This window comes from Theobroma umbraticum, unplaced genomic scaffold, assembly GCF_002168275.2.
Source record: "Theobroma umbraticum cultivar Fairchild unplaced genomic scaffold, ASM216827v3 scaffold_56.0, whole genome shotgun sequence".
Lineage (NCBI taxonomy): Eukaryota > Viridiplantae > Streptophyta > Magnoliopsida > Malvales > Malvaceae > Theobroma > Theobroma umbraticum.
The window spans coordinates 2,935,522-2,960,192 of record NW_018397256.1 but is presented as its reverse complement, the minus strand read 5'-3'; the positions used below and the strand labels follow the sequence as shown (position 1 = coordinate 2,960,192).

The 24,671-nt window shown below is 29.9% G+C and overlaps 2 protein-coding genes across 6 annotated transcripts; both read right to left on the bottom strand.

Moving 5' to 3' along the window:
* Nucleotides 1-393: 393 nt before the first annotated feature.
* Nucleotides 394-4,498, bottom strand: LOC110410862 (uncharacterized). Of its 5 annotated transcripts, none has more exons than XM_021420768.1 (3): nucleotides 4,064-4,498; nucleotides 3,787-3,963; nucleotides 394-513 (listed from the first exon to the last, which is right to left on the bottom strand). In XM_021420768.1, exons 1-2 carry the CDS (start codon nucleotides 4,425-4,427, stop codon nucleotides 3,851-3,853), a joined length of 477 nt encoding a protein of 158 aa, XP_021276443.1. In that variant the 5' UTR covers nucleotides 4,428-4,498; the 3' UTR covers nucleotides 394-513; nucleotides 3,787-3,850. The 5 variants fall into 5 exon arrangements, with proteins under 5 accessions (XP_021276443.1, XP_021276441.1, XP_021276440.1 ...); XM_021420766.1 differs by lacking the exon at nucleotides 394-513 and adding an exon at nucleotides 599-939; XM_021420765.1 differs by lacking the exon at nucleotides 394-513 and adding an exon at nucleotides 599-936.
* Nucleotides 4,499-18,294: 13,796 nt separating this feature from the next.
* On the bottom strand, nucleotides 18,295-24,453 carry LOC110411031 (ENTH/ANTH/VHS superfamily protein). The gene is made up of 15 exons (XM_021421022.1): nucleotides 24,203-24,453; nucleotides 24,043-24,112; nucleotides 23,815-23,912; nucleotides 23,547-23,685; nucleotides 23,217-23,344; nucleotides 23,024-23,116; nucleotides 22,459-22,509; nucleotides 22,280-22,345; nucleotides 22,113-22,178; nucleotides 21,927-22,007; nucleotides 21,764-21,841; nucleotides 20,969-21,154; nucleotides 20,797-20,872; nucleotides 19,818-19,927; nucleotides 18,295-18,782 (listed from the first exon to the last, which is right to left on the bottom strand). Exons 1-15 carry the CDS (start codon nucleotides 24,290-24,292, stop codon nucleotides 18,378-18,380), a joined length of 1,737 nt encoding a protein of 578 aa, XP_021276697.1. The 5' UTR covers nucleotides 24,293-24,453; the 3' UTR covers nucleotides 18,295-18,377.
* Nucleotides 24,454-24,671: the final 218 nt, after the last annotated feature.

Sequence of the window (24,671 nt, the reverse complement as noted above, 5' to 3'; positions counted from 1 at the left end):
ATTTTACTTTTACTTTATTGTAAATTTTCATACAATTCTTAAATAATATAAAAGGAACCATTCATTGTTTTTTCTGTTTGCAAAAAAATGTAATGTAAGTGATGATCAAAGGTTCAGATGCACCGTAGTTTGCATCTATGCTCAAGGGAGGACTTGCTTATTTGATTGAAAAATCTAGGGTGATGAAATCTAAGAACAATTTTAACATTCTTGTTGGAGATTTGATGATCATTTTCTCAAGATTGACTATACTCAGAGAAGTTCAAGAACATGTCTTTAGATGTCCTTCCTATCACTTCAACTTTGTACTATACAATACCCTTCATGACATGATATACCAGAAGAAAGTTTTAATAGGTATTAGCAAATAAACTCCTAATAATAGTGTTGTTTGTTATATCTGACACTTTAACATTGATGTTTTGTTCTTTCCATGAAACTTCATAGATGTTACTAGGTTGCTTACAACAATGAGTCCAGTAACAAGAGTCCAGCTCAGCAATAGAGATATACCTATCCAAAAACGAGACATATGCATTCAATATTCAAGTTGAATGGAAAAAACATACAAATACTGAACTTCTTCATTAATATTCCAATTAAGTTACATGACTTATTGACCTTTTCAATATCTTGAAATAGTTGTGAGAATTTGAAGGTAGTATTGTATGGGGATTTGACACTGAACATACAAGAGGAGCAATTACTGTATCAAAGAACAAATGTTGTCTTATATTTGCTAGTGATGATTAAAACTTACATGCGTAAGTGCAATTCATAAAACCTTTTTACTTATCAAAGCAGAAGCAGACTAGAGAATTAAACTCTCCATTAAACTAGAGAATTGCATCTGTACAACATTTTACTTGCTCTTATTTAAAGTTTAAACAGCCTCTCCCATGATGAATTAGATGCGAAGGGTAGGCAAGCCTGCATCTGCTAAACATAAATAAGATACAAAAATATAAAAAAAAATGGAAGAAAATTAGCAACAGAAAATTATAGATCTGAACTGGAGAGAAGGGAAAAAAGCTTGAACTCAAACCCGAAAATAACAACATGCATTCATTACCTAACACAACATAACAAATATATATAATCAAATCAATTAAGCTAATACCTGTCTATTGCAAATACAACTGCTAGTAGCCTATTTAGGTTTTGCACTAAAAGATGGCAATTTGTCTGCTGCTATGAAGATAATACTAAAAACAATCATAATTTTGATTTTCAAGCTGTTCAGATCGTATATTATGTTTTCAGCTCTTGCAAAAACACAATAATTCTCCAGAGCTTTATTTGTTCAACCATGCACACAACTTACACTGTATTCCCTAGGCTCCAAGAAACCTAACTGCTTTCAGCATACATTGAGTTTTCCCATACAATTGCCAAAAATCAAAGTACTATAGAAATTATCACAACATCACCACCAATAACACCACCCTACCATCCATTAAGTAAACCAAAATCAAATTTCAAATTGATGTATTTTAAGAAGTTTCAGCCAACCACCGATTGCCTCCACTGGATTGACCAATTTGGGATACTAATTGTCACCTGAATTTTTTTTTTGCTTCTCCAGGACAATTAGAGAACTGTCCATCCATGCATCACCAACCCTCAATTGCCTTTTCCAAACAGATTTCCTAATTGCTTCCTGAAGCTCTGTAGTGTACAGCACGGAGAAAAACTCCCTAGCCATGAATCACTCCCTTCCATGCACCTCAAATACATTGTCTGGATCCACACTGTTAGTGCTCTGAAAGGTCTCTTGGGCTTTGTTTAGACTGAAATACATATTTCCGAAAAAATACAAGAAAAGAGTTCATAAAATTATAATTTTGGCCTATTATTTTAGATTCAGCATGATGGAGAGGGGAAAAAAAGACATGCATTTATCCAAGGGAGGAACGCTAACCCTAGAGCTGACAATTTTGTTATTCCATATATAAAATCAAACACAGCAAATGATTTACAACAGAAATTTATATATGGAAAAACAAGAAATTCACAGTCAAAACCACAATAACATGCATTTCCATATGGAAAACATAAAAATCGATTTACACACAAGTCTAACAACCTTCTGGACCTTGAATAAATTGGTCCTTAAAAAGACAAGCTCAAGTTGCTTTTTCCATGGACAAGATAAAAGTTACTAAGAGCTAGTAGCTTGAATCGAAATAACAAAACAATCTAAGCTAGAAGAAAACCTTTACTAAAGAGAGAGCAGTTTGTCATTTGAAGACAGTTTTTAAACAGAAAAGAAGAAATCCTCTGATGAAAAGCATTGGCGGGAGAATGACAAGACCAACTGGAGAGAGATAAAGCATTGGAAAAGCCAGTGCTAGATGATTATGGTGCCGCATCCCCTGTGAAAAATGATGAAGAAGAAGGAGAATAAGTGAAGTAACCATGGGCTCAAATATTGGCTGGAGGAAGCTTGCTTTGAAGAGGTGGTCATGCAACAACAACAGATAGATGATGGTATGTGCCAGACGAGATGTCTTTTGGATCTATTTTACAAGGATTGTTTTAGCAGTAGCCTTATCTTAGACACGGTTGTGCAAAGATCCACAAGGAAAGATAAATAAGCAAGTAATAATACAGGATACAAGAGACAACCTCGGCAAATCAGCTGAGGGAGATTTGGAACTTGAAGGGGTAGAATTAACACTATCAAAGCACTTGGATACTTCGTTCGTATGCTTTTTATTTTAGTTTCCATAGGCAGCAGGTCTTGGAAGAATGGATGCAGTAGACTTTGTTGATGCTTTATATGACCCTTAAACTTCTAAATTTTATATTTGATCGTTGAACCTTGTACATGGTTTAATCTCTTCATGCCTTGTAATGTTCTGCTTTGCATCTATCAAAGAAAGCTTATAAAAGTACTAGATGGACACATATCTACAATAGAAAATGAAGTCCTTCACTGAATGAACAATAAAGTCAAGGATTTTGAAGCAAAGAAGTCTGAACTAGAAGAGGAGCTGCTGTTGCTTCTGTAGCAAACAATTCAATTCCCAGCATCTTCAATTTAAGAGGTAAGGATTACAATCTGCCTTGAGGTTTGGTGTCACCAACCTACTGATCAAGAAGAAAATAACTAGGATACAAATCAAGAAGGAGAAGATAATCGTGGTTTGCTCTATTTTCAGTGAATAAGGCACTGGAAATCTCAATTTTGCAGTTCTCAAAAGTAAGTGTTCCCTCTGAGGTACCTCACTAGTTTTCTCATTGCTAGTCAAGAGATTAGTTCTACAAGCAGGCCATCTTTTGAAACATGAATCAATAATGGAAGAAATTAACATTGGTAGAGACACTCTATAAATCAAAGGTAGCTGTTTTTGTGGATATGACACAATGATGCATCATACAAATGGAACAGGTAAGTTGCCAGACCATTCTAATGACTAATGGGAATTGAGGAATACACAATCACAAGTAGTGGCATGCAAGACATGACATCGACATAAACTCCTTTTTCTGTCTGTTCACCTAGATAAGTGCAAATAGACCTCATCCTTAGTCCTGAAAAGGGCTCTCAGGCAGCAAATTTCATTTAAAGCTCTTTATGAGTTAAGTAGAAAACCAGTGAACAAACAAATCTTTTGTGTTTTCAGCAGAATAAATCCATCCCAAAATGTCATAAAAACTTTGGAAGGTCACAAAAACTTTAACCAATAGCGTAACGTAAAGGGGCTAAAAAACAACATTATACTTAGCTGTTTTTTATATTTAAATACATCTAAGCCATCAAGTAAAGCACAAAACACTCACCTGAGAGGTAGTATGTTGAGAGAGATGGAAATTATCCACCATCATCATCACCACTGTCCACGTGTCAAGAAGATTTGTCGCCTGAGTCAATCAAAACTTCCACCTTAACTTCCCCCTCCGCCTGCTGTGGAAATTCCACCTTCACATCCATGATTGCAACATCTGCATATTCACCAGCTACAACCCAAATTCCAAAATTTACTTTCTAATGAAAATAGTTCAACACCCATCTCTTAGAACCATCAAAGAAAATAAAAAGAAAAAAAGAATAATTTACCACGGATGAAAAAGGAGAAGCAGGGCCAGCCGCGGCCAGTGGTGAGAGATAGGAACTCTTCGCGGGTGAGCTGATTGGACAATTGCTCAATAACATCGGCAACTCGCTTGGAACCTTTGGGAGGCAGAGGGACCCAGAAGGAGGAGCCAGGGAGGAAAGGGAGCCAATCAGGGGTGGACTTCTGGACCATTATGGCGTGAAACATTTCCTCCATTTTGTTAATGGCGGATGCTGTTGAAGAAGAAGAGTCCAGGTCGATTTCAATCAGTTTGGCCTTTGACGAGAAGTGGCGAAGGAAGGAGGAGAGGTGGTGGTGAAGAATGGAGCCTCGGAGGACAGGGCTTTTCGATAGCATTCGGGCCATAGATCCCTCTTTCTTTTGGTTTTTGGAGGAAGCAGTACTGTACGACTCTCTGCCTGGCTTACTATTTAGCAGTAGGAGCTGTCCTCTCAGATTTTATGATCCATTGGGTTTTAAAATTTTACTAATAAAAATCTTAATTTTCTCTCATTAAATTCGAATAAAAGTGTTTTACGTTTTCATATTTTAAAAAATAAAATATCTAAGATAATTAACGTGAAAAATTATCCAATTAATTATAAGGTGAAACAATTGGATGATTATTCATTCATGTTATGATAACTCTTTATACAATCTCAAGTGTCGGAAGGTGCAAATCCGAATAGAATTTAATTTTTAATTTATCTTTAGTTTTATTTTAAAAATTATTAAAATAAAAAAATTTTAAATTATTAACTAAATAATAGTCTAAAAATTATTTTTATCCACCAATAAATAATACGAGTAATCTTTTTATTCCTTTCCATAATAACTAAAGTGAGATTTACTTTTAATATTTATTATATAATATATAAGTAGACACTTAAGTTGCGTATGGTAACATCTAGTAATCTAGAGGAAATTAATTGAATCGATTAAATTTACTTTGCTAATGGTAACATGTATTACTATAATGTAGACGGTAAGTGTAGACCACATAAGTGTTAGAGACGATATTGTGGAGATTGCACCTACTAACAAGAAGGATTGTGTGCCTTAGCTTGAGAAATCATTTTCAATTTTTATTAATCTAATGCATAATGAAGTGTTAAAAAGAGAGTTGAAATTTTTTTAAGGATGAAATAGAAAAGCAAACTAGCTATCATTAAACGCAGGAGCAACTTAGAAATGTTAATTTTGAAAGTCATTGTTCTAATTGTCACTTTTTCCTTTAAATATTGTGTCTTTGATTGTATTCTTACCTTTTCATGCAAGTTTTGAACTTGGTAAAATAATTACTAGAATGGTATTTTGCATATTGGATGATTTATATGACTTAATTTTTTTTTTATTTTGTTTTTTTTTTTAAAGTTAGCATCTAACAAAAACAAATATATTATATTACCAAACATGCTCTCGTGTTTTTATTTTTAAAAGTTTCTTGCAACAAGAATATTACCACACGTGCTTTATTTTTGGTTTTTAAGAAAAAAACGAAAGCAGTGTTTCTGTTTTTACTTAGAAAAAAAAAAACCAAAATAGCTTAGGTTACCAAACACCACTTTAATTTTTTCATCTTTATACAGATTAATATCAATATTATTTCACAAAAAATGTTATGAAATTCAACTGAATGTATTTGATTCGTCGATTTTTGTAGTGATAAATACATGTATCCCACACTCAAAGAATCAAGTTCAAATACCCTTTCTATTGATTAAAAAAATTTAATAAGACAATGCATCTATACAAGATTAAAATATTTTTTTTGATAAAATATAAAATTAAGATATAACTTACATTAAAAATAAATTTTATGAAAATGTACTTCAATAAAATTCCCAATTGGATAGATTGGATCAAGTTTAGAGCGACTCATTGCCATATGTATATATTTTTTATATTTTTTTTATGGGTGTTATATATACTAGGTGGTTGACCTGCCTTGCTGCAAGTAATTAAATTTATGAAAATTATTGAAATAATAAAAGAAAAATTATGAAATAATTTGAAAAGATATTTTAATATTTATAAATTAACATATATATTATTTTGAAAAGTATTCCTTGTTTATAAATTGAAATACAAAGGCTACCGCATAATGGTGGTGGGGAGAGACGATATTAGTTTGGGTGCCTTGCGAAAAATAAACAAAGTTTAGAACAATAGATCTGAGTTGTATACTGGATTATCAAAACCTCCCTACACAACAAGCCTTCCCACGCAATCACATCACATGCCAAGCCAGTGAAAGGCAAATGTCTATTGAACAAATAAAAATAGAAGAACCTATACATTGATCCACAAAGCTAACCATGCAAAATGAAAAATAATTGCTTAGCTGTATTAGAAGACCGGCAACACAACCGGAAAGGTACTAAAGGAGTTATTATTTGTGAATGTAGAGCTACAAATGATTATTTAGACATAAGAACATCAGATAAATATTAAAGTGTTTAATAGACCATTCATCAATAGCTTGTGGTTAAGATGGCACTACAAAGAGAAAATCCATATAGTTTGGCATACGTTAGGCTAAGGACTGTTCTAACAATTTATGCCAGTATGTGCTATTGTACAAGATGTAATCATTGTTCCATTGTCAATTCATTTTTACGATAAAAAGTATAATATAGTGGGGCTACAAAAAACATGCTCCAACTATGGTAAAATTACTTGGTCCCTTTTGAAAAAAGTTCTTTTGGTCTTTGTTGTTGCTGCTACTGTTCCTATGGATTTGTTATTGACATAGCATGATAAATACGTTTAGTGTATTGGCTGTCATTCTATTGTAATTTTAATAAAAAGCATGTTCACTAACATAATTTACCTACTCGATTTTGATGTTCTTTCCCGGTGACTCTTCTAGAAATAATTTTTTGGAAACTTGAGTAATTGTTGGAGTGGCACTTCCATTTGAGGTTGTCCTGTGGTCAGTAATGGCATGTCAAAGAGTGTCGGGTCTTAGGTTGCTGAACATGTAGCTTTTTCTCGTTTGGAGGTTTAGGCAAGATTCGTTTGGCACTGTTACTGTAAAAAATCTTAAACATTGTCAAACCCTGATCAATGGCTTTTACTGATAGTCCAACCCTTAAAATGTTTTTTCTGTGTTTATCAAGGCTTTAATAAGGGTTGGAAGAATCATCTTGTCTATGGATCTGATTGTAGCTAGCTCAGTGATGGTAGCACTAATCAATTTTATGCTTGTTGACCAAATGCAAGTATTTGAATCTTACCAGTTGCATTTTCCATTTTGAGCACAAAAATCATTCTGTAGGGAGTATATAAAGTAATTGTTACAGTCATATTTTATAATAATGTCCTTTTTGGTCAGTTTGATAAGGACTAAATTTACTTACATTAGAATTGGTGTCTTTTCGTCATGCACTGGGCACTAAAATTTGCTAGCATAGAATCGCAAACTTGCTACACATTGGTCACAAGCTACTTCTACATTGACTATGGTTGCTATGACCTTGAATTTGGGGCTCTGTTAGGGATAAATATAAAGTTGTGTATGTGTTATTTGGAATTGCATTCTTATTGATCAAGAATATGTGAGTAATATTTGTTACGAATATTAGAGGTATAAAGGGGAAGTTTTACCATTGTTTTTCTTGATTCTATTGATAGCAACTCTACAGATTATGGTTGGTTGATTGAGTTATAATTGGCTTTGGCTTTCCAATGGTTAGAGTTGTGCTTGTATTGGTTCTTGTTGGCACCTAATAGTTAATTTTTATTGCAAATAATTATATAGCTTTGAAGGCTATCGTTCATTGTAAAGTAAATAGTGCAGTTTGTTTTGACATTACCTTGCCTACAATTCATTCACTTTTGGAATGTCAAGATCGATGTAGATTATATAACGATCTTACAAAAAGTATATAGTTAAATGTTAATGTATTTTTTATGTGTATTATTTATTACAATAAGTAAAAAAGTTTTATGAATTGTACTTACCCATGTAAGTTTTGATAATCACTGTAGCAAAGATAAACACACATTTGTTCTTTTGATACAACACTTGTCCTTCTTTTATGTTTAATGCCAACTCCCCATATAACACAACCTTCAAAGTCTCATAGCTATTTGAAGATTTGAAAAGACAAGTAAAACATGTAAATTAATAGACATATTAATGAAGAAGTTGAGTATTTGTTTGTTTGTTTTTTTTGGTTCATGTTAAATTTTGGATGTATATGTCTTATTTTTGGACAGGAACATCTTTGTTATTGAGCTGGGCTTTTGTTAAAAGAGTCATTGTTATATGCAATCCAATAACATCTACAATATTTTAATGCAAATACCCAAGTATGAATGTTAAAGAATCAGTTATAGGGTATAGTATTATTATGAAGAGTTTCAGTGTCAGCTGATAGGTAAAACCACCAAAACAAGAGCTTTATGCCCCAAATTTGGAGAGACTTTATAATTTTATAATAATAATATAATTAATTATATTAAAAAATATAAAAAAAATTAAGATAATTAATAAATTATGTACATATTCTTGCATACTTAATAAATATCTCTTTTCTCTCACTTCCACATCCTTATTAATTCTCAACTATTTATCTCATTTCTCATTAAAAATATGTAAAAGTTAAAATAATTGATAAAATGACATATTTTCTCACATCCCTAGCTAATAAATCTCAATTTTTTATCATTTCCCAATTCCCACAATGCTATTTCCTCTTAACTATTTCTTTATCCCCAATCAATTAATAATAATATGTATTTAATATATCCAACAATTTTTTTCCCAATATATAAAACCAATTATTTTTATTCAATTTATAATATCCTTATATGAATTCTTTTTTCCTGATTTGCTCTTCCTTACCTTTAATAAAAAAAAGGCTTGTTTTCTTAATTTTAATATGACTTTAAAGTTGTATGAAAATTTACAATAAAGAAAAGTGAAGTGGTTTTACAAATTGCGTTCACATCTGCAAGTAAAAGATTTAAGGCTGAAAAGATTTTTGGGATTATCAAGCATTGTCAATGGCCAAATCCTTAGCACCCTGACTTATATTGTGTTTGCTGGTTTGAACAATTGCAGATTAGTCAAACATTATTGACGCATTTGTACCTGATGAAGCACATTTAAGAACATTAATTTTATCACATTTTAAATATTCCTAAAAAATTGGACATCTTATACTTATTACTCTTTATCTTTGTACACATGAGGATATTAAACTATAGAACATTAACAGCTGTTGAGAGAAATAATATTGAGTGCCATTATCTGTAAATACAAAGATAAACATCCTAAATTAAGAACATTCAAATAATATAAACACAGAGCACATTTAGCTTCAAACAATTTATTTTAAAGAAAAGAAAATAAAAAATGATAAAGAATATAGGATAGTGTAAATTCACCACAAAATCAATTTGTAATAGCTAAAGTACTAGTAACCAAACATATAGTTATTAAGTGTATACAAATTTATTAAGCAAAGGAAGAAATTACTATGACCTATTTGTAGGTTTTTAAAAATTTCTCTATAGATTATATTTTTGTTTCATTTGACTATTGTTTGTTTTCATTCTAAATTAGAATATTCAATTCTTGTCGAGATGTCACTTTGATAAAGTTACATATAATTGACCATGTGTAAAAACAAGTTTTGGTAAAACCAAACCAACAATATCAAGAGTTTGTTCCTAACTTTTATTTATTGTCATACTATAACATAATCTAACTGGAAATTGTTTTCTTTGGAACATAAAAGGCTATTTTTGTTGTTTTCTTGTCATGACTATTCTTGGAATAAATACTATATTACTTGCAAAAGCTCCTAATATAATATTTCCTTTTTTTGACATTAATGGCTAGTTGAGTAACCAAAACCCTAGTTCCATTGCATAATTCAGAGCTTTGGTTTATGTTTCTTAATAACTATACTTACCTCCAAATCCAGTCAATAATTAGGAATACTAAACAAATTAAGTGAGTTTAAGAAATCTACTCGATATAGCAGTTCATGTTCCATATAATAATCTGAAGCTTTTGATATTTAATCAATGCTATAATAGGATTTCAATGTACTTGGAATCATCAAGCACATATGAGTTTATTGAACCAATACTTTCATTATAAAGAGTGATAATTGACCTTTGTTTCAAATAATCTAAGTCTACAAAATTGTCTTGAAGATTATCATACACAGTTGACACAATAGTTTCGTTGGATCTTCAATTAATGGAACCAACAAATCTTCTAGTATTTGAATCCAGCATAGTTCTTTTTCACCACCATAGCTACAAGCCCTAATTTTTCCATCTTCTAAAGCTAATAACCTTTAAGCAAAAGTTAAAATTTCAAACTTGGTCTATTCATTGAGATGAGATTGTAAAAGCCTCATGTCTGTTGTTAATCAATAGATGAGATAATACTTCCTTAACAGTGATTGATTTATTGATGCATTAAGAATTTTTTATTTTGTTTTAGCCTCCACAACAGGTAAAATTTGCCTAAAATCTCCTCCTGATAGTATTATTTTCCCACCAAAAGGCCTCTCCACAATTTCATAATAAATATCAGTGAGTATATATCATAAACTTTAATCTAAAGCTTCAAAATAGTGTTTGTGCATCATAAGTGCTTCATCTTAAACAACAAGATTGGTATTCTGAATCAAAGTAGCAAGTTGCGTACCTCTTTTTATTTCGCATGTTGAGCATTCATTAATGTTTAAAGGAATTTTGAATCTAAAATATGCCATTTTCCTTCCCGGTAACAATAAAGATGCAATTTCAGATGAAATAATGGCAAAAATAATTTTTTCCTGTTGATCTAATCTTAAGATTATTGTGTTTTATAAATACATCTTACCTGTACCCTTATGTCCATACACAAACAATATTCAACCTTCATTATTTTCAACAGATTGTTTAACAGTTTGATAAACCTTTAGTTGTTTTGGGTTTAGGTTCACCAAACAGTGTAAATATTGCCACTATAGTTCTAGTAAATTCTAGTTGATCTCTTCATGAATCAATCTATTTTACATTGCATACATCGAACCCTTTGTCGGTATTGGTAGACTAAACTTTGAAAGTGAATTGAATTTTTTTTTTTGGAAAAGTTGCTCTAAAGCAATTAAGGTATACTTCTTGCAGTCCTTGTTTGAAATTTCATAATGAATAACCTCAAAAGCCTACCTTAATCTATACTTAATGTTTTCACTAAAAACTTTTCAATTCTTTTCCCACAGTAACAATGAATTAACAACTTCACAAAACATAAAAATTGTGACAAACAGATGTTGTAATTATTCACTTGTTGCCCATTTTGAAGCTTATACAATTACACTTGTCCATTTTCGATTATCTCCAAGTAAACCCAACGCTGCACATGCTACTTGGAATGCAATGTACATTACACCTTCAATTGTTTTCATTTCTTTAAAAGTTCTCGGACCTCTCATAATATTCAACAATAACCTCATAAAATAAAGTTTCCTTATTGTTGGATGAATATACGTAATCCTTCCTATTGACTTACCTCTTTTTTGTTTCTTCTATGTTGATTTAGACTTTGACCAAACCCATTTAACAAGGAAGTCAGCATAAACCAATTTTCTTGCCTCTGCATATAGCTGATTTGTGTACATCCATTCTGTGAACATTGTTTTTCTCACATTAGGTCTTTAGATCACTCTAGACAAATCATCATTATCATTGAAGGATACATTTTGCTCTTTTGGCAAATGGATCACCAATATTTTAATTGGCAGTTCATGATGGTGTATGTCAAATGCAATAACCCTCAAACAGGGCTTACAGGCTAATAAATACCTGTAGTCCAAATACATCTTAATTTCATCAAAACCATTTCATATATTCTACTCTTTTACATTATTATTCATATTGTTACTCATAATTATAGCTTCAGCTCTGGTCCCTTGTTAATGTACTTAAATAAATATTTGATAGCTCTTGATCGACTACAAAGTTCCACATTAACATGAGCTTGATATTTCATAACTAAATCAATATTATGAGCTACAAAAAATTTGTTGTCCTATTCCACACTATTCTTAATAGTAAAACATGATTTGTTTCATTACTTGTCTTCTTCTATAAATTGCAAACCCTTTTTCATTAATTGTTGCTAAAAATTGATACCATTTCAAGAAAAATTTGGAACATTTACCTTTAACCTTGCATAGAGAAGAAGGTTTGACAGGACGGCATGATTCGCATATCATAAAATTTATGACAGTTTCATATCCTACTAAATTGTCCTCTTTATTTTGTATCTTAGCTAATATTATCTTATTGACACCTAGGGCATTTGAACATCTTGTAGCAGAATCTAACCAATGCAGTATATGAACATGCGGAAGGCCATGTTTTTGGAATTCAATAGTATTTGTAACTATCACACGTGATAACAAAAGAGACAACATAATTGTTAGTAACATATAATAATAAATAAAAATTAAGTTTAACAATTAAATGCATATTTAATAGCTTGAACAAATTAAAAAACTTTACCTATAGATACCGATCCAAAATGTTTCTTCTTAATCAAGTCTTCCATGAAATAACAAGGCTTGAATCTAAACACTTTTAAAACTATATCAAGTTTATCTTGTTACCCTAATCGGGTATTATAGATAAAGTTTTGTCAATTTCTAACCATTTTGCATTACAAGTAAATATGGTGAACAAATATGGACAACCATAATATCAACAAATGGCAACAAATATGGACAACCATAATATCAACAAATTGCCATCACATTTTGATAATTCTGTAATAGATAGTGAACAGTTCTAGTAAATGTTGCAAGTAATATTACTTGTTTCCCAATTGTGTTCTCTTGTACATCACCTCTCAACATAGCATCTTTCAACCCTTATAAACCTCAAACCTAAAGCTCTTTTCATTATCTCTTACAAACTACAATCTCATTTCTTCAATTGCAGAGAATGCATCAACAATAAATTGTTGAAATAGTCTACCATCTCTTAGCAATGTACTCTGTTTAAGATTAAGCTATTGACTGATATAAGCATAATTTTCCCTTATTGATAAATGTTTTCATTTTGGTTTTGGTTTCACAAGAGAATTAACATAACTAATATCTAACATGTATCCATCTTTTCCATAAGGAAATAACAAGGGATACAACATTACCATGAAAGAAGGATGAAGCTCACTTATTCGCTCGAGTCCATCAGTTCTATGTTCAACAATGACGTCATGATGACTATCAGGTTCTCCTATATCCCTGACATTTAAGCCAACAAGCTCTGATATAATAGGGGTTGCATAAGTTTTCTCTTGGTTATTTTGTGCTCTAAGTAATTTGAATTGAACTGGAACTTTAGTTGATTCTTTAAACCTATCTCCTACTGTTCTAAATGCTTTAACTATCTTATTAGTTTTATCAAGCATTTTCATTAAACCTTCTACTACAAATCTATCTATCATATTATTAGTATTTTGATGGCTAAAAATAGACATTTTTTTTAGAAGCAAACAAGATAGATTAAATTCCACAAATGAATGAGAGTTAAGAGTATCTCTTTACAACCTAAAAAAAGAACCCACAGCAAAATAAAAAATGTCTTCTGGGAATGAAGCCCCTTGGGTAGACCAACATTTACCTTTGGTCTAACCAAGTCGAATCCTATAAACACCTTACAAAAGGCTTGAATGCCTAACCTATACAGCAAACATTTTATTTGAAACTTTATTGTCAGTGTCATATATGTAAAGCTGTGTCCTATTGTAGGAAGTTAAGAACCAATTTGATGATGGTTTGGACCTTTTATTCTAAAGATATATGGACGTGGACTATTGTTTATAGTATTATCTATTCTTCCTCCAATTGACATAAATTGAAACATAGAATTATAAATGTTAATGTTCTCTCTAAATTTACTACTCCTATAATCTCTTTCATAATCTAACAATGTAATAAATTAGGTGTAGGCTTAAATGAAGGTAATTGAACCATACCTCGTTGATAGCACAATGTAAATGCACAAAAACTTATAATATAAGTTGTTTCAACTCTCTCTTCATACCACATTATAGCATCACAAAAAGGAAAAATGTAGTTTGGTCCTCCAAAGATAAATATTGAGTTGTATGTTCCTATTATATATGTGGAAAATAATAAACCATTTATTACCAAAATCTTACAACCAATTGCTTTAATAAAGATTTGTTTCAATTTAAACATTACTTGCTTGTATGTTGACTAAATTAACTTTATGTTTTGCAAAGAAACAAAAACTATGAATTTAGAGATATCATTATAATAAGAAATTACTTGGACAATTATGGGACCAAAATGCATTTTAAACTAAGGTTTTATAAAATTGTACATTTACTTTCAAAATCATTTCTTCCTTCCGTATTTCTAGTTTAAGGAACAATTTGTGGAAACTAATGATCTATAATGGGCACTTCATATAGATTTTCAAAATCAAAATTGTATGTCCCAACAGTTTGCACTAACTGATGATCCATAAATGGTACATCATATAGATTTTCAAAATCAAAATCATATGTTTCAATAGTGTACTCATAATAGATTGAACTTTGACTATTCAAATCATCATGAACAATTGCATTGTTAACAATTTCAATAACATTGCTACTTGTTAGTACAGAACCTTGCTCCATACTGAAGAACAAAAGTTGATTGTGAACAAAAGGGACATCAAAATGTTCATCACAGAAACCATGACTATATTTTGAAGACTGAGTAATTTGTTTACATCTTGTTCTTTTCCTCAACATTGTATCTGTATAATATATAGTATATGTAAATTAGAATAAAAAGAATTATATACTACTATCTATTAATAATGTGAAACACCAATTGTAGAAAATGAATTGGTATAAAACGAACCCTATCATGTGAAAAAAACTATTAATACTTTTGTAATTCTTTTCTACTATTCAATGTTCAATTAACAATATTAAACCATCTAATTGTTTTTTTTTTCTATTTTATTAACTATGCTATAGAAATTAGGTTTACTATTAATATCAAAAGTGACTTAAATGGGAAAAAACTAGCCTTGTGTGGAACTAACACTATTTAATGTTCTACTATCTTATTTCTACACGTTAACAATCTATTATGTATGCTTTAGTAAAGAAGCAAAATTATGAATGAACTAAGCAATGAACTAAAATTCTCCCAAATAGATTTGTATAAAGATAACAAAACAATAACAGAATAAAAAAAAGGTTAAATTATTCAAAGAAAACAACACATCTGAAAAATAGAAGAACCCCCAGTAAACACTTTAAAGTCACACCTCACAAACTATATTCAATTGCAAATGATTCAATAATTCATGAACACAACTCAATAATTGTTAACAATAACTCAAACAAACTACAAGAATAAAAAAGGACATGAAAATCAACTAATACAAATTTGAAAACCTTTAAAGCAAGTCTAAGAATACAACATGATATTGAAGTAAAAAAATAAAAACTAACAAAGATTTAACACCCAAATTTTCATATATAGAATAAAAGCAACCTAAATATTATATCATACAAATCCTAAACCCTAAACTCTAAACCAAGAAATATGAATATGAGCTTGATATTTAACATCTAGAAACATAAAAGCAAAATCCAACCCAGAAATATATGAACATGAAAAAATTATATCATGCAAATCCTAAACCAAAACCCTGAACCAAGAAATATGAACATTAGCATGATATTTAACATCTTGAAGCATAAAAGCAAAATTTAACCAAAAAATATATTAACATGAAGAAATTATATCATAGAAGTCCTAAACCCAAAACCAAGAAATATGAACATGAGCGCAATATTTTAACATCTAGAAGCATAAAAGCAAAATTAATCACAATAAAGAAACAAAACATTCTATTACCATTTCAATAACTCTAAAAATGGAACAAAGTACTAAAATAAAAAAAAATAACAATTATTTGAATAAAGCCAAAAAATATAATGTGTAGACCTTAGAAGATCATCAACAAAGTAATAAAAAAATAGCAATCAATATTAAACCACCAAAGGACAAAATCAACAAAATAGGGAACAAAAAATAGCAATCATAAAAAAAATGAACAAGAATAAAAAGGAAGGAACCACAATATACTAAAGTGTATTTAGAACAGAAAGAAGTACAAAATATTCAAGAGTGTTTTAGAATGCAAATGACTAGACATTTTGTTCCCTTGGTGGGAGAATAATAGAAGTTACTGGACATAAGCTAAGGAAGGCAAAAAGTGGGACAATAGGGTCCCCTGTATCAGAATACTTATCAGAAACCAACCAAAAACTAATAAATTCATCTAGAAGAAATCCATAGTCCCTCTTTTTCTGTTTTTGGTCTTTCCATTTCAAAACAACGTAGGTTTTTTCTTCTTTTAACCAAACTTTAAAACCATCAATTCTACAATCCTCTTTTCCTAACAGCCTTAGCAACCAACCCCTTTTTGTCACAAATTTGTTCCTATGTCTTTCTCCCTTCTTCTTCCTTAGAAACAACCGCACATCCCACTTCCCCTTCAAAAATCAACACCTCTTATAACAATCTCTCTTCTATCTCTCCAAAAATTGACCACTCATCTCCTTTAACCTTCCAATGCCTATGAAATCAACCATTCCATCAACTGAACTTGGGAAAAAGATAATGGTGAGAAAACCAAAATGGTAGAAGCAAAATGACAACTTTGCTATCAAACCACAGAACCCAAAAAAAAAAAAAATACAAACTAAGGGAGAGCAAACAACAGAAAGAAAAACGACGTCGTTTTCCTCCTTAAGGAAAAACCCTAAACCATATTCTCAAAACGATGTCGTCTTAAAAGAAGCATGAAAGAACCAAAAATAACCCAAGTAATCAAAACAACATAATTTTGATAAACTGAAGCAAAAAGGAAAAAATTCCTATAAACCTTTAAATTGAATGACACTTGGATGGTCAATTGAAGCAGTACCAATGGGAGCTACTTTTATATATACTAACATATGTATATATATATATATATATATATATATATGTTCACACATATATATTTGATATATATTTTTTTAAAAGTACATATATTTGATATTTTGGCTGGTCATTAACATAGATATTATTTGTCCCAAAATTATATTTGTTTACACTTTTAAACTTTCAAATTATGCTAACTTGTACTACTTCTCTAAAATATATTGATATAAGTCTAAATAATTTTCAATTACCATTCATAATTGCTTTAAATTAATTTTTTGTTTTGTTGTAATGTGCGGATCTAAGATCACCCAATAACTTAAAAATTAAACAGTTGCCACCATTTTTTTTAGGTGTGAGGTCATCTAATTGAATCTATTTTTTCTAACAAAATTTTAAGTTTGACTTAGGTCTATTAAAAAAGTTAGGTTCAGATTTATGAAGCAAAATTAAGTTTATGATATCCTAAGTCTGGTAGAACTACTAAAGTAGTATAAAAGTATAGCAATTTCCACATATAATAACCCAAACACTACTAGCACATGAGAATATTTCTTTAAACACTTGAGTGGACTATTGAATTAAATTCTCATCATGGGTTATGTTCAATAAACTTCTTCTTGTAACAAGTGTTCATATGGTAGTTTCTAGTATTTTGGTACTTCAACATATAAAACCAATTACTTACTTCACAAATAAGGAGTATAACATGTGTTAGTCTCTTAGTTTTTATCAACATTTAGTCTTGACAAAGTATCAAATAGTAAGAATTTAGGAACAACGTCTTGATGAAATAAGAATTTCATAATTACAACTTTTTGTAATTCATTTTGCTAGGCATATTCACTCCATGGAGTTTACCTTATAAGTTAATATCAATATGTAAATGCAAGAATTTAATAGATAAAATTGTATCAATATAACCAATCTAGTTAACTTGCGGGGTATACATCTACGCTATCACTTGATTCATAATAATTATAACCTGGAATTTTTAAAAGTTTAGTACTTTTGTAGAATATATTTTACTTTAAAAAATATTAAATATTAGATATTATAATTTGGATAATTTAGGAGTAAGGACGACTTATACTTTTATATATATATGATATAACAAGTTAATCACTAAAAGTGTGCAAAATTATTAGTTGAATGTTTAAAACACATTAATCGATTATTTAAAAAAAAAAGAAAGTAAACAATAGCATGAGGTACGAAAAGGACAAACTTTTATATTTTATTGAGTGAAAAAATAATTAAAATTAATTTCAGAATAAACAAATGATTCCTCTACTTGAAAGAATATAAAAAAAATAAATTAAAATTGAAATAACATTTAAAGTAGTGCATGATTTCCTTGTTGTGATGTTGAAGTTGGTGGGAGGTTAAAAAATGGGTCTCCAAATGGATTTTGGATCTGCTGTTGAAGATGTTGAGGCTGTTGAGGATATTGAGGTTGTTGAGAATAGTGAGATTGGTATTGGTAAGGTACCATCATCATTTGCTGCTGTTGCTGATGTGCCATCATTTGCTCTTGTAATAAAGCCATTTGTACACTGGTTGGGGGAGCAATGTTGTTGGACAACATAAATGGATCATGCTGCTGTTGGAATGGGTTTTGCACAGCTATCCCTTCATATCCATTTCCATATCCATATCCTGCATTTGTCAATTGAATCTGTCTCCTAGCAGCTTCATCTTCATACAAGCTATCAAGTAATAACTTGTCGAATCCACCCGCCTATCCAAAACCCAATTCTTTATCATCACTAAATGGATATAATTATAAGATAATCTCAGCCATAAATATCAAATTTGGTACTATATTATTATGACTCCATGTTAAATTTTGTCATTATATATCAATTGTATCAGTCCATGTACTTTTTACTTGACATGGAATTTCACACTAAATCTCTCTCTTGTGAAGGGAAAATTGTGATTTACCATGTCAAAAGTTTTGCTTCTCCAATATTTTTTAAAACTGTATACACAAAATATTTCACGCACAATTAATTTTTTCTCAAAAATCAATCAAAATAAAATTGAATGCATTTAAAAATAATGACAAAATTCAAAATGAAGAAGTAATACTAACTTTTCTTATATTGTCATAGTAGTATATGAAAAAATGACACAATACTTGGAAAAATTCCTTGAATTATTTTAAAAAAATTTAACAAGTCTTTAATTTTTTATTACGTTCAATTAAATTCATATATTTCTATTTTGAGTCAAATATACCTTTATAATTAACAGTTGACTAATTATCATTAGTCACAATACTACTTATTACTTTATATTAACATGACGTTAATATGACAATGACGTAGAAGATGAAAATATCACATGATCATGTCATTATGCTATAGTAATGTGACACGTTATCATCCATTATGACATGTCAGCATGTCATATTAGCACCTAAAATGACAAGTGATATTTTGATTAATAACAAAAAGTCAACTATTTATAAATTTTATTTGATTCAAAATAAAAAAAATAAAAAATTAATTGAATGTAAGAAAAAAATAAGAATTTATTTAAATTTAATTTCTTAAATAATAAAAGATTTATTTTTAATTATTATAGCAAAGAAGATTCACATTCAAAACTGTTAGACTTGCTACATTGAAACTTTAACACTTCAAATTAAGAAAAGTAAGCATAACAATTCAACCAACGTAAAATTACTAAACCCTAAATTACAAAAGCATTTAACTAAGCTTTTTTCCTGTAAAAATAAGTAAACTAATATTGAGTAGGGAAAACTAACCAATTTGCTTTCTACCACAGGAGTTGTATGGTTGCTTGGTGTAGTAACAAGTGCTAGCTCCCATCCCGCACCACCAATTTCACTTATTCCATGGTTTCTTGAATCAGTGCCTTCAAGAATATATATATATATATATTATATATATATATATAATACAATTATTGAATTTTAAGTATTAAATAACATATTCAAAGAAGCAAAAGATCAAAAGTTCATTGAACATGGTGGCAAAAGGGTCGTGAAAGTAACAAAGTAAACATTTAAAAATGTCATAATAAATTAAGAAATGCTAATATTTTAATGTTTCTATATGAGACATTTTTACTTACTATCTCTAAAATTAATTGCAAATCTTATTCTATATCATAAATTTTAATGAAATAAGGTTTGGTTAAGAGAATATATATTACATGAGGAAATAACATTTACAATCAAATAATTTGCGGTATATATCAAATAGTATGAAAGAAATTAATAAACAAATCAAACAAAATAACATTAAATTGGAGTGAGACTTGAACCTGAAAACTAAAGGTGACATTGGCTTTTAATTATAATATATATATAGTTCAAAGGAGCGAAACTAAACGGTCGACAGGTCCATCACCTCCCTTAACTTATTAAAATTTTACTTTAGGATAAGGTTTCACAACAAATGAAAGAATTAAATAATTTTTCTAAACATTCATAACATTGGCCTTCTTAGATAATATATTTGTACTTTTGTGTTTATTTTTTGCTCAACAATTATTTATTAGCATGGCTTATAAAGATAATGCTAATAATAAGTAAGCACTATTGCACTCAATTTTTAACACATTAAGGAATTTGTTTGCCTTTTGTTTCTATCAACCAACGAAAGAATTTGGCTCAATTAGTTTGCTACCAATTTTTGTTCTAAGCAATTGCTTCATCTGTTAGTAATAGAAAACACAATAACAGCCACCTGAATCACCATACTTTACTGTATATGACATACCTGGTGGGACTATTGCAAGAGCCAATGCATTGCTTTCCTCTAGTTCTAAAGCCCTTGGATTTATTTCATTTAAACCCTGGACAAATTAAGAAGAATTTATTTGATAAAAAACTCACCCAACCCAGTGTTAAGGGGATTGAAAAATATTATATTATATACATATGCAACTTACCAACAAATCTCCTGTATTTTCAGTCGATATAAATGGTTGAGGTTGCTCCAGTTCCTCCTTAGGTTGTGGTTCTTCTTCTTGATCAATCAATGATTTAGGCTCAGGCTCCTCAACTTTTTCTTCTTGCTTTTCTGTTCTTGCAGGTTCATCTGGTGCTGGAGGTGATTGCTCTCTCTCTTCATATTCCTACATTATAAAAACAAACACAAACAAAATACAACAAATTTATTATTTACAATTAAAGAGCATTGATGCTGGATAGATGTTGTTGAGACTCTCGAACATTTGTATTCTTGCAGTGAATTAATGATATATATTCATTTCAGAAAAATAAAAGTAATAATGATCAAAACTCAAAAACGTACTATTTTAGCTAAAAATTCTAAAACTCTTCCAACTATTTTCAATTCAAACCAAATAATATAAAACTTTTAAAAAGTAGAAAATGCTTAAAATTAATTCATAAATTCCATTTAGTGACCAAGACAACAAATACACTAAAATAATCTATTAATTGGGCCTTTAACTTCTAGCAAACTAATAATCTCAAATAAAAGTTCAAGTAAATTAAACAATACTGACAACAAGCAAATTAAGCATATTGAAGTCTACAACATAATTTTTAAATTACCAATGAGGCATCCATAATTTTAGTATAATTATTTGATGAATAAAATAAGTTTCTTATTAAGAAATTAATTTTAAATGCAGTTTAGAATGACAATTTAGGATTAATTCCACAGAAAATTTCAAAGAGAAGAGCTATAATAATATAGAGTAAGTAAGTCCTCTCACCAGTCTATTTTGGACAGAACCTGTTTGTGGAGCTTCTTTGATGTATTCTTCCATTGTTGCAAGAAATGATGGTGGTGGCTGCTCAAAGCAAGGAAGAAAAAAACTGTAAGGCCCTGTTTTTGGGAATTTATTAATTCTTTCAATTTTCATTTAAAGAAAGAACCTGTCTTAATGTTGGAAACATAAAGTTCCTAGCAAGATCCAATCCTTTGCAATATTCATAAAATTCAGCAAGATTTTCAGCCTGTATAATAAAAAAAGAAAAAAGTTATACAAAAATAAATAATTAATAATTAACTTAATATACAATTCTACAGACAAAGAATAGTAGCAATATTCATTTATCAACCTGTTGACCAGCTCTTTTGTACATATTGAGAGCTTTGACTGCATCATGTCTTGACATATCAAAGAACTGTAAAACAGAAATGAAATTTCACATAAAATAATGAAATAGAAACTAATAAACTATGAATTTTGATGTTTATTTTTTATTGCAATGTCATGATAACCTACCATATCCACAAGATTGATAATTCCATCATTGATAGCACAATATATCTTGAAACTCTCTTTTAATACCTACATGAAAAACATATAAAAAGTTAAAAATTTCAAACAAGTAATATAGAACAATAAAAAGATTTGCAATATATTTATAGGTGTGTATATGTATGTATATAATTAATGCATACCAAAGCTAAGGCATATTGGACAAGATAATTGCTGTAAGCTGCTCCTTCAGGCTGCAAAATGTAAATAATATACAAAATACCAACTTTAAAAATAATAAAAAAGGTGCAAATATTTTAGAAATAAAATATTTAAATAGTAAGACTTTGAAATTTTCTACTAAGAGGCTTTAGATTCAAATTTTTAGAAGAAAAATGTGAAGATGGCATGAGGGCAGGTTGATTCCATTTTATCTATCTCAAATCGAATGTCTATATTTAATTAGACACGAAAACTAATAAATATATTTTGACTTTGATGTTTTTAATATTATTTTTTAAAAAATTCTTTTATGACGCTTATAAATAAAATTTTTAATGTAAATTTTTTAATTATTAAAAATTAGTAAGTAAAATGAACAGTTTTGTGATAGTAGGAAAGGTGGACACTCAATTTAAGGTGGTGGAAATATTTTGTAACTCAAAACCTAATTTCACATGTAGAATAACAATAATAATAATGATAATAATACCCCCACAATTATTTAAAATGTAAAATTTAATTGTAGATGATAAATTCCACAAATACCTGACAACCAACAAGACGATAAAGAAGTTGTTGTAATGCAGGCAATTGATCCAATAATTCATTACTAGCCAAAAGCCTTGTTCTACTATGTGCCTGTAAGAATTTAAAACATAGGGTTATGGGATTAAATTACATTAATTACTGCTAGCATCTTTCATTAAAAAAAAGTAAGAAAAACAACAAAGGGAAAAACCTTGCTGGACCCTGGTGATGACTTTGTCAAGCGTTCTGCTTCAATATCGTATTTTAACACTCTAAAGCATTCAAGTCGTTCCTCTAAAAACAGTGCATATGTCCTAACCCATGCAGAGCAATCCCATGCTGCGTACAAAGTAATAATAAATTAAAAAAATGCTAATACCTTTTTCCAAAGGAAAATTATTATTTAGAGACTTACATACTTCAAATACAAGTAATTCTATAAACTTGTTTGTGGAATTCAAAAATTCTTTTATCCTGTGTAAATAGTAATTCAAAAGGGGCTATCAACAAGAGTTTGTAGAAAAGAAAAGTCCATACGTACCAAGAGGGCTTGAATCATCTTTAAAATTTGATATTTGGAGAATATGTCCTCTGTGTGAGTAGTTTAGAAGCTCCTCTCTAAATGTAGGATCACCTTCTCTTAATGTTCTATGAATAACTATTAGAATCTTTATGGCAACCTGTTGAGATTTAAGTGGAAAAAAATTCAAACGATGTTTAAATAACAAGTTACACCTGCAATAAATTGAGCATTAAAACCAAAAACTTGGAAAGGAAAGGAAATGAATATGGTAGAAAATTGTTTTTACAATCCAACTTCGGGTCTTGGATAATCTCTTTGCTAAAGCATGAATGCAATATGCCACATCTGCTCGTGGACGAACAACTGATGTGGCAGAAAATATTTCTGTCAAAATAGAGGGAAAAGAAAAGCAAATCAAAAAGAGAATGAATTCAACACAAACTCAGGTGAAAAAGCCATTAGTCAATATGCATAGATCTCACATTCATGCAACGAAAACAAATGGGAGCCTTACTTCGAACATGGCGTTCTTTAGGAGGACATTCAACATGGTTGGTGGCTTTTACAATGGCAATGTCTAAATCCTGCAATCAAACATTTTAGGAACCGAAATTAATTAGAAAAATAGAAACCATGTAATTAATCATTCCCAGCAGAGGGAAAAATAATAATACCTTGAATTCACTATTGACCTTTGCAAGGCCAACCTTGGTTGAGTCCTTGAGCGCCCCATAAGCCTTTCTAAAACTCTTAAATGTTCCCATCTCTGTATTCTCTTCTTGTTCCTATTTCTTCTATGAAAAAAGGAAAATTTGGGAACAATGAAGATGGATGTTGGATAATCTTTTGTCAGAAAAAGGTTGATGAAACCATGATTTCTTATTTGTTGTTTGTTTGTTTGTTTCGTTGTGTTCTATCTGTAGGACCAGATTGTTTCTTCTAACAAATCACAAGAAAGAACCTAACAAATGATGACTCCTTCTCTCACTCTAAATCGGGTGTAATGAGAACAAATAACTAATTTGGGTGTTTTTCGTAATTTTAAACGTTGTGTTTTTCATTGGCATAACACTCGTAAATGTGTCTAAAATATTTTTAAAAAATTTAAATTCTTTTAATACATTTAATTAAGTTTCTTTATTT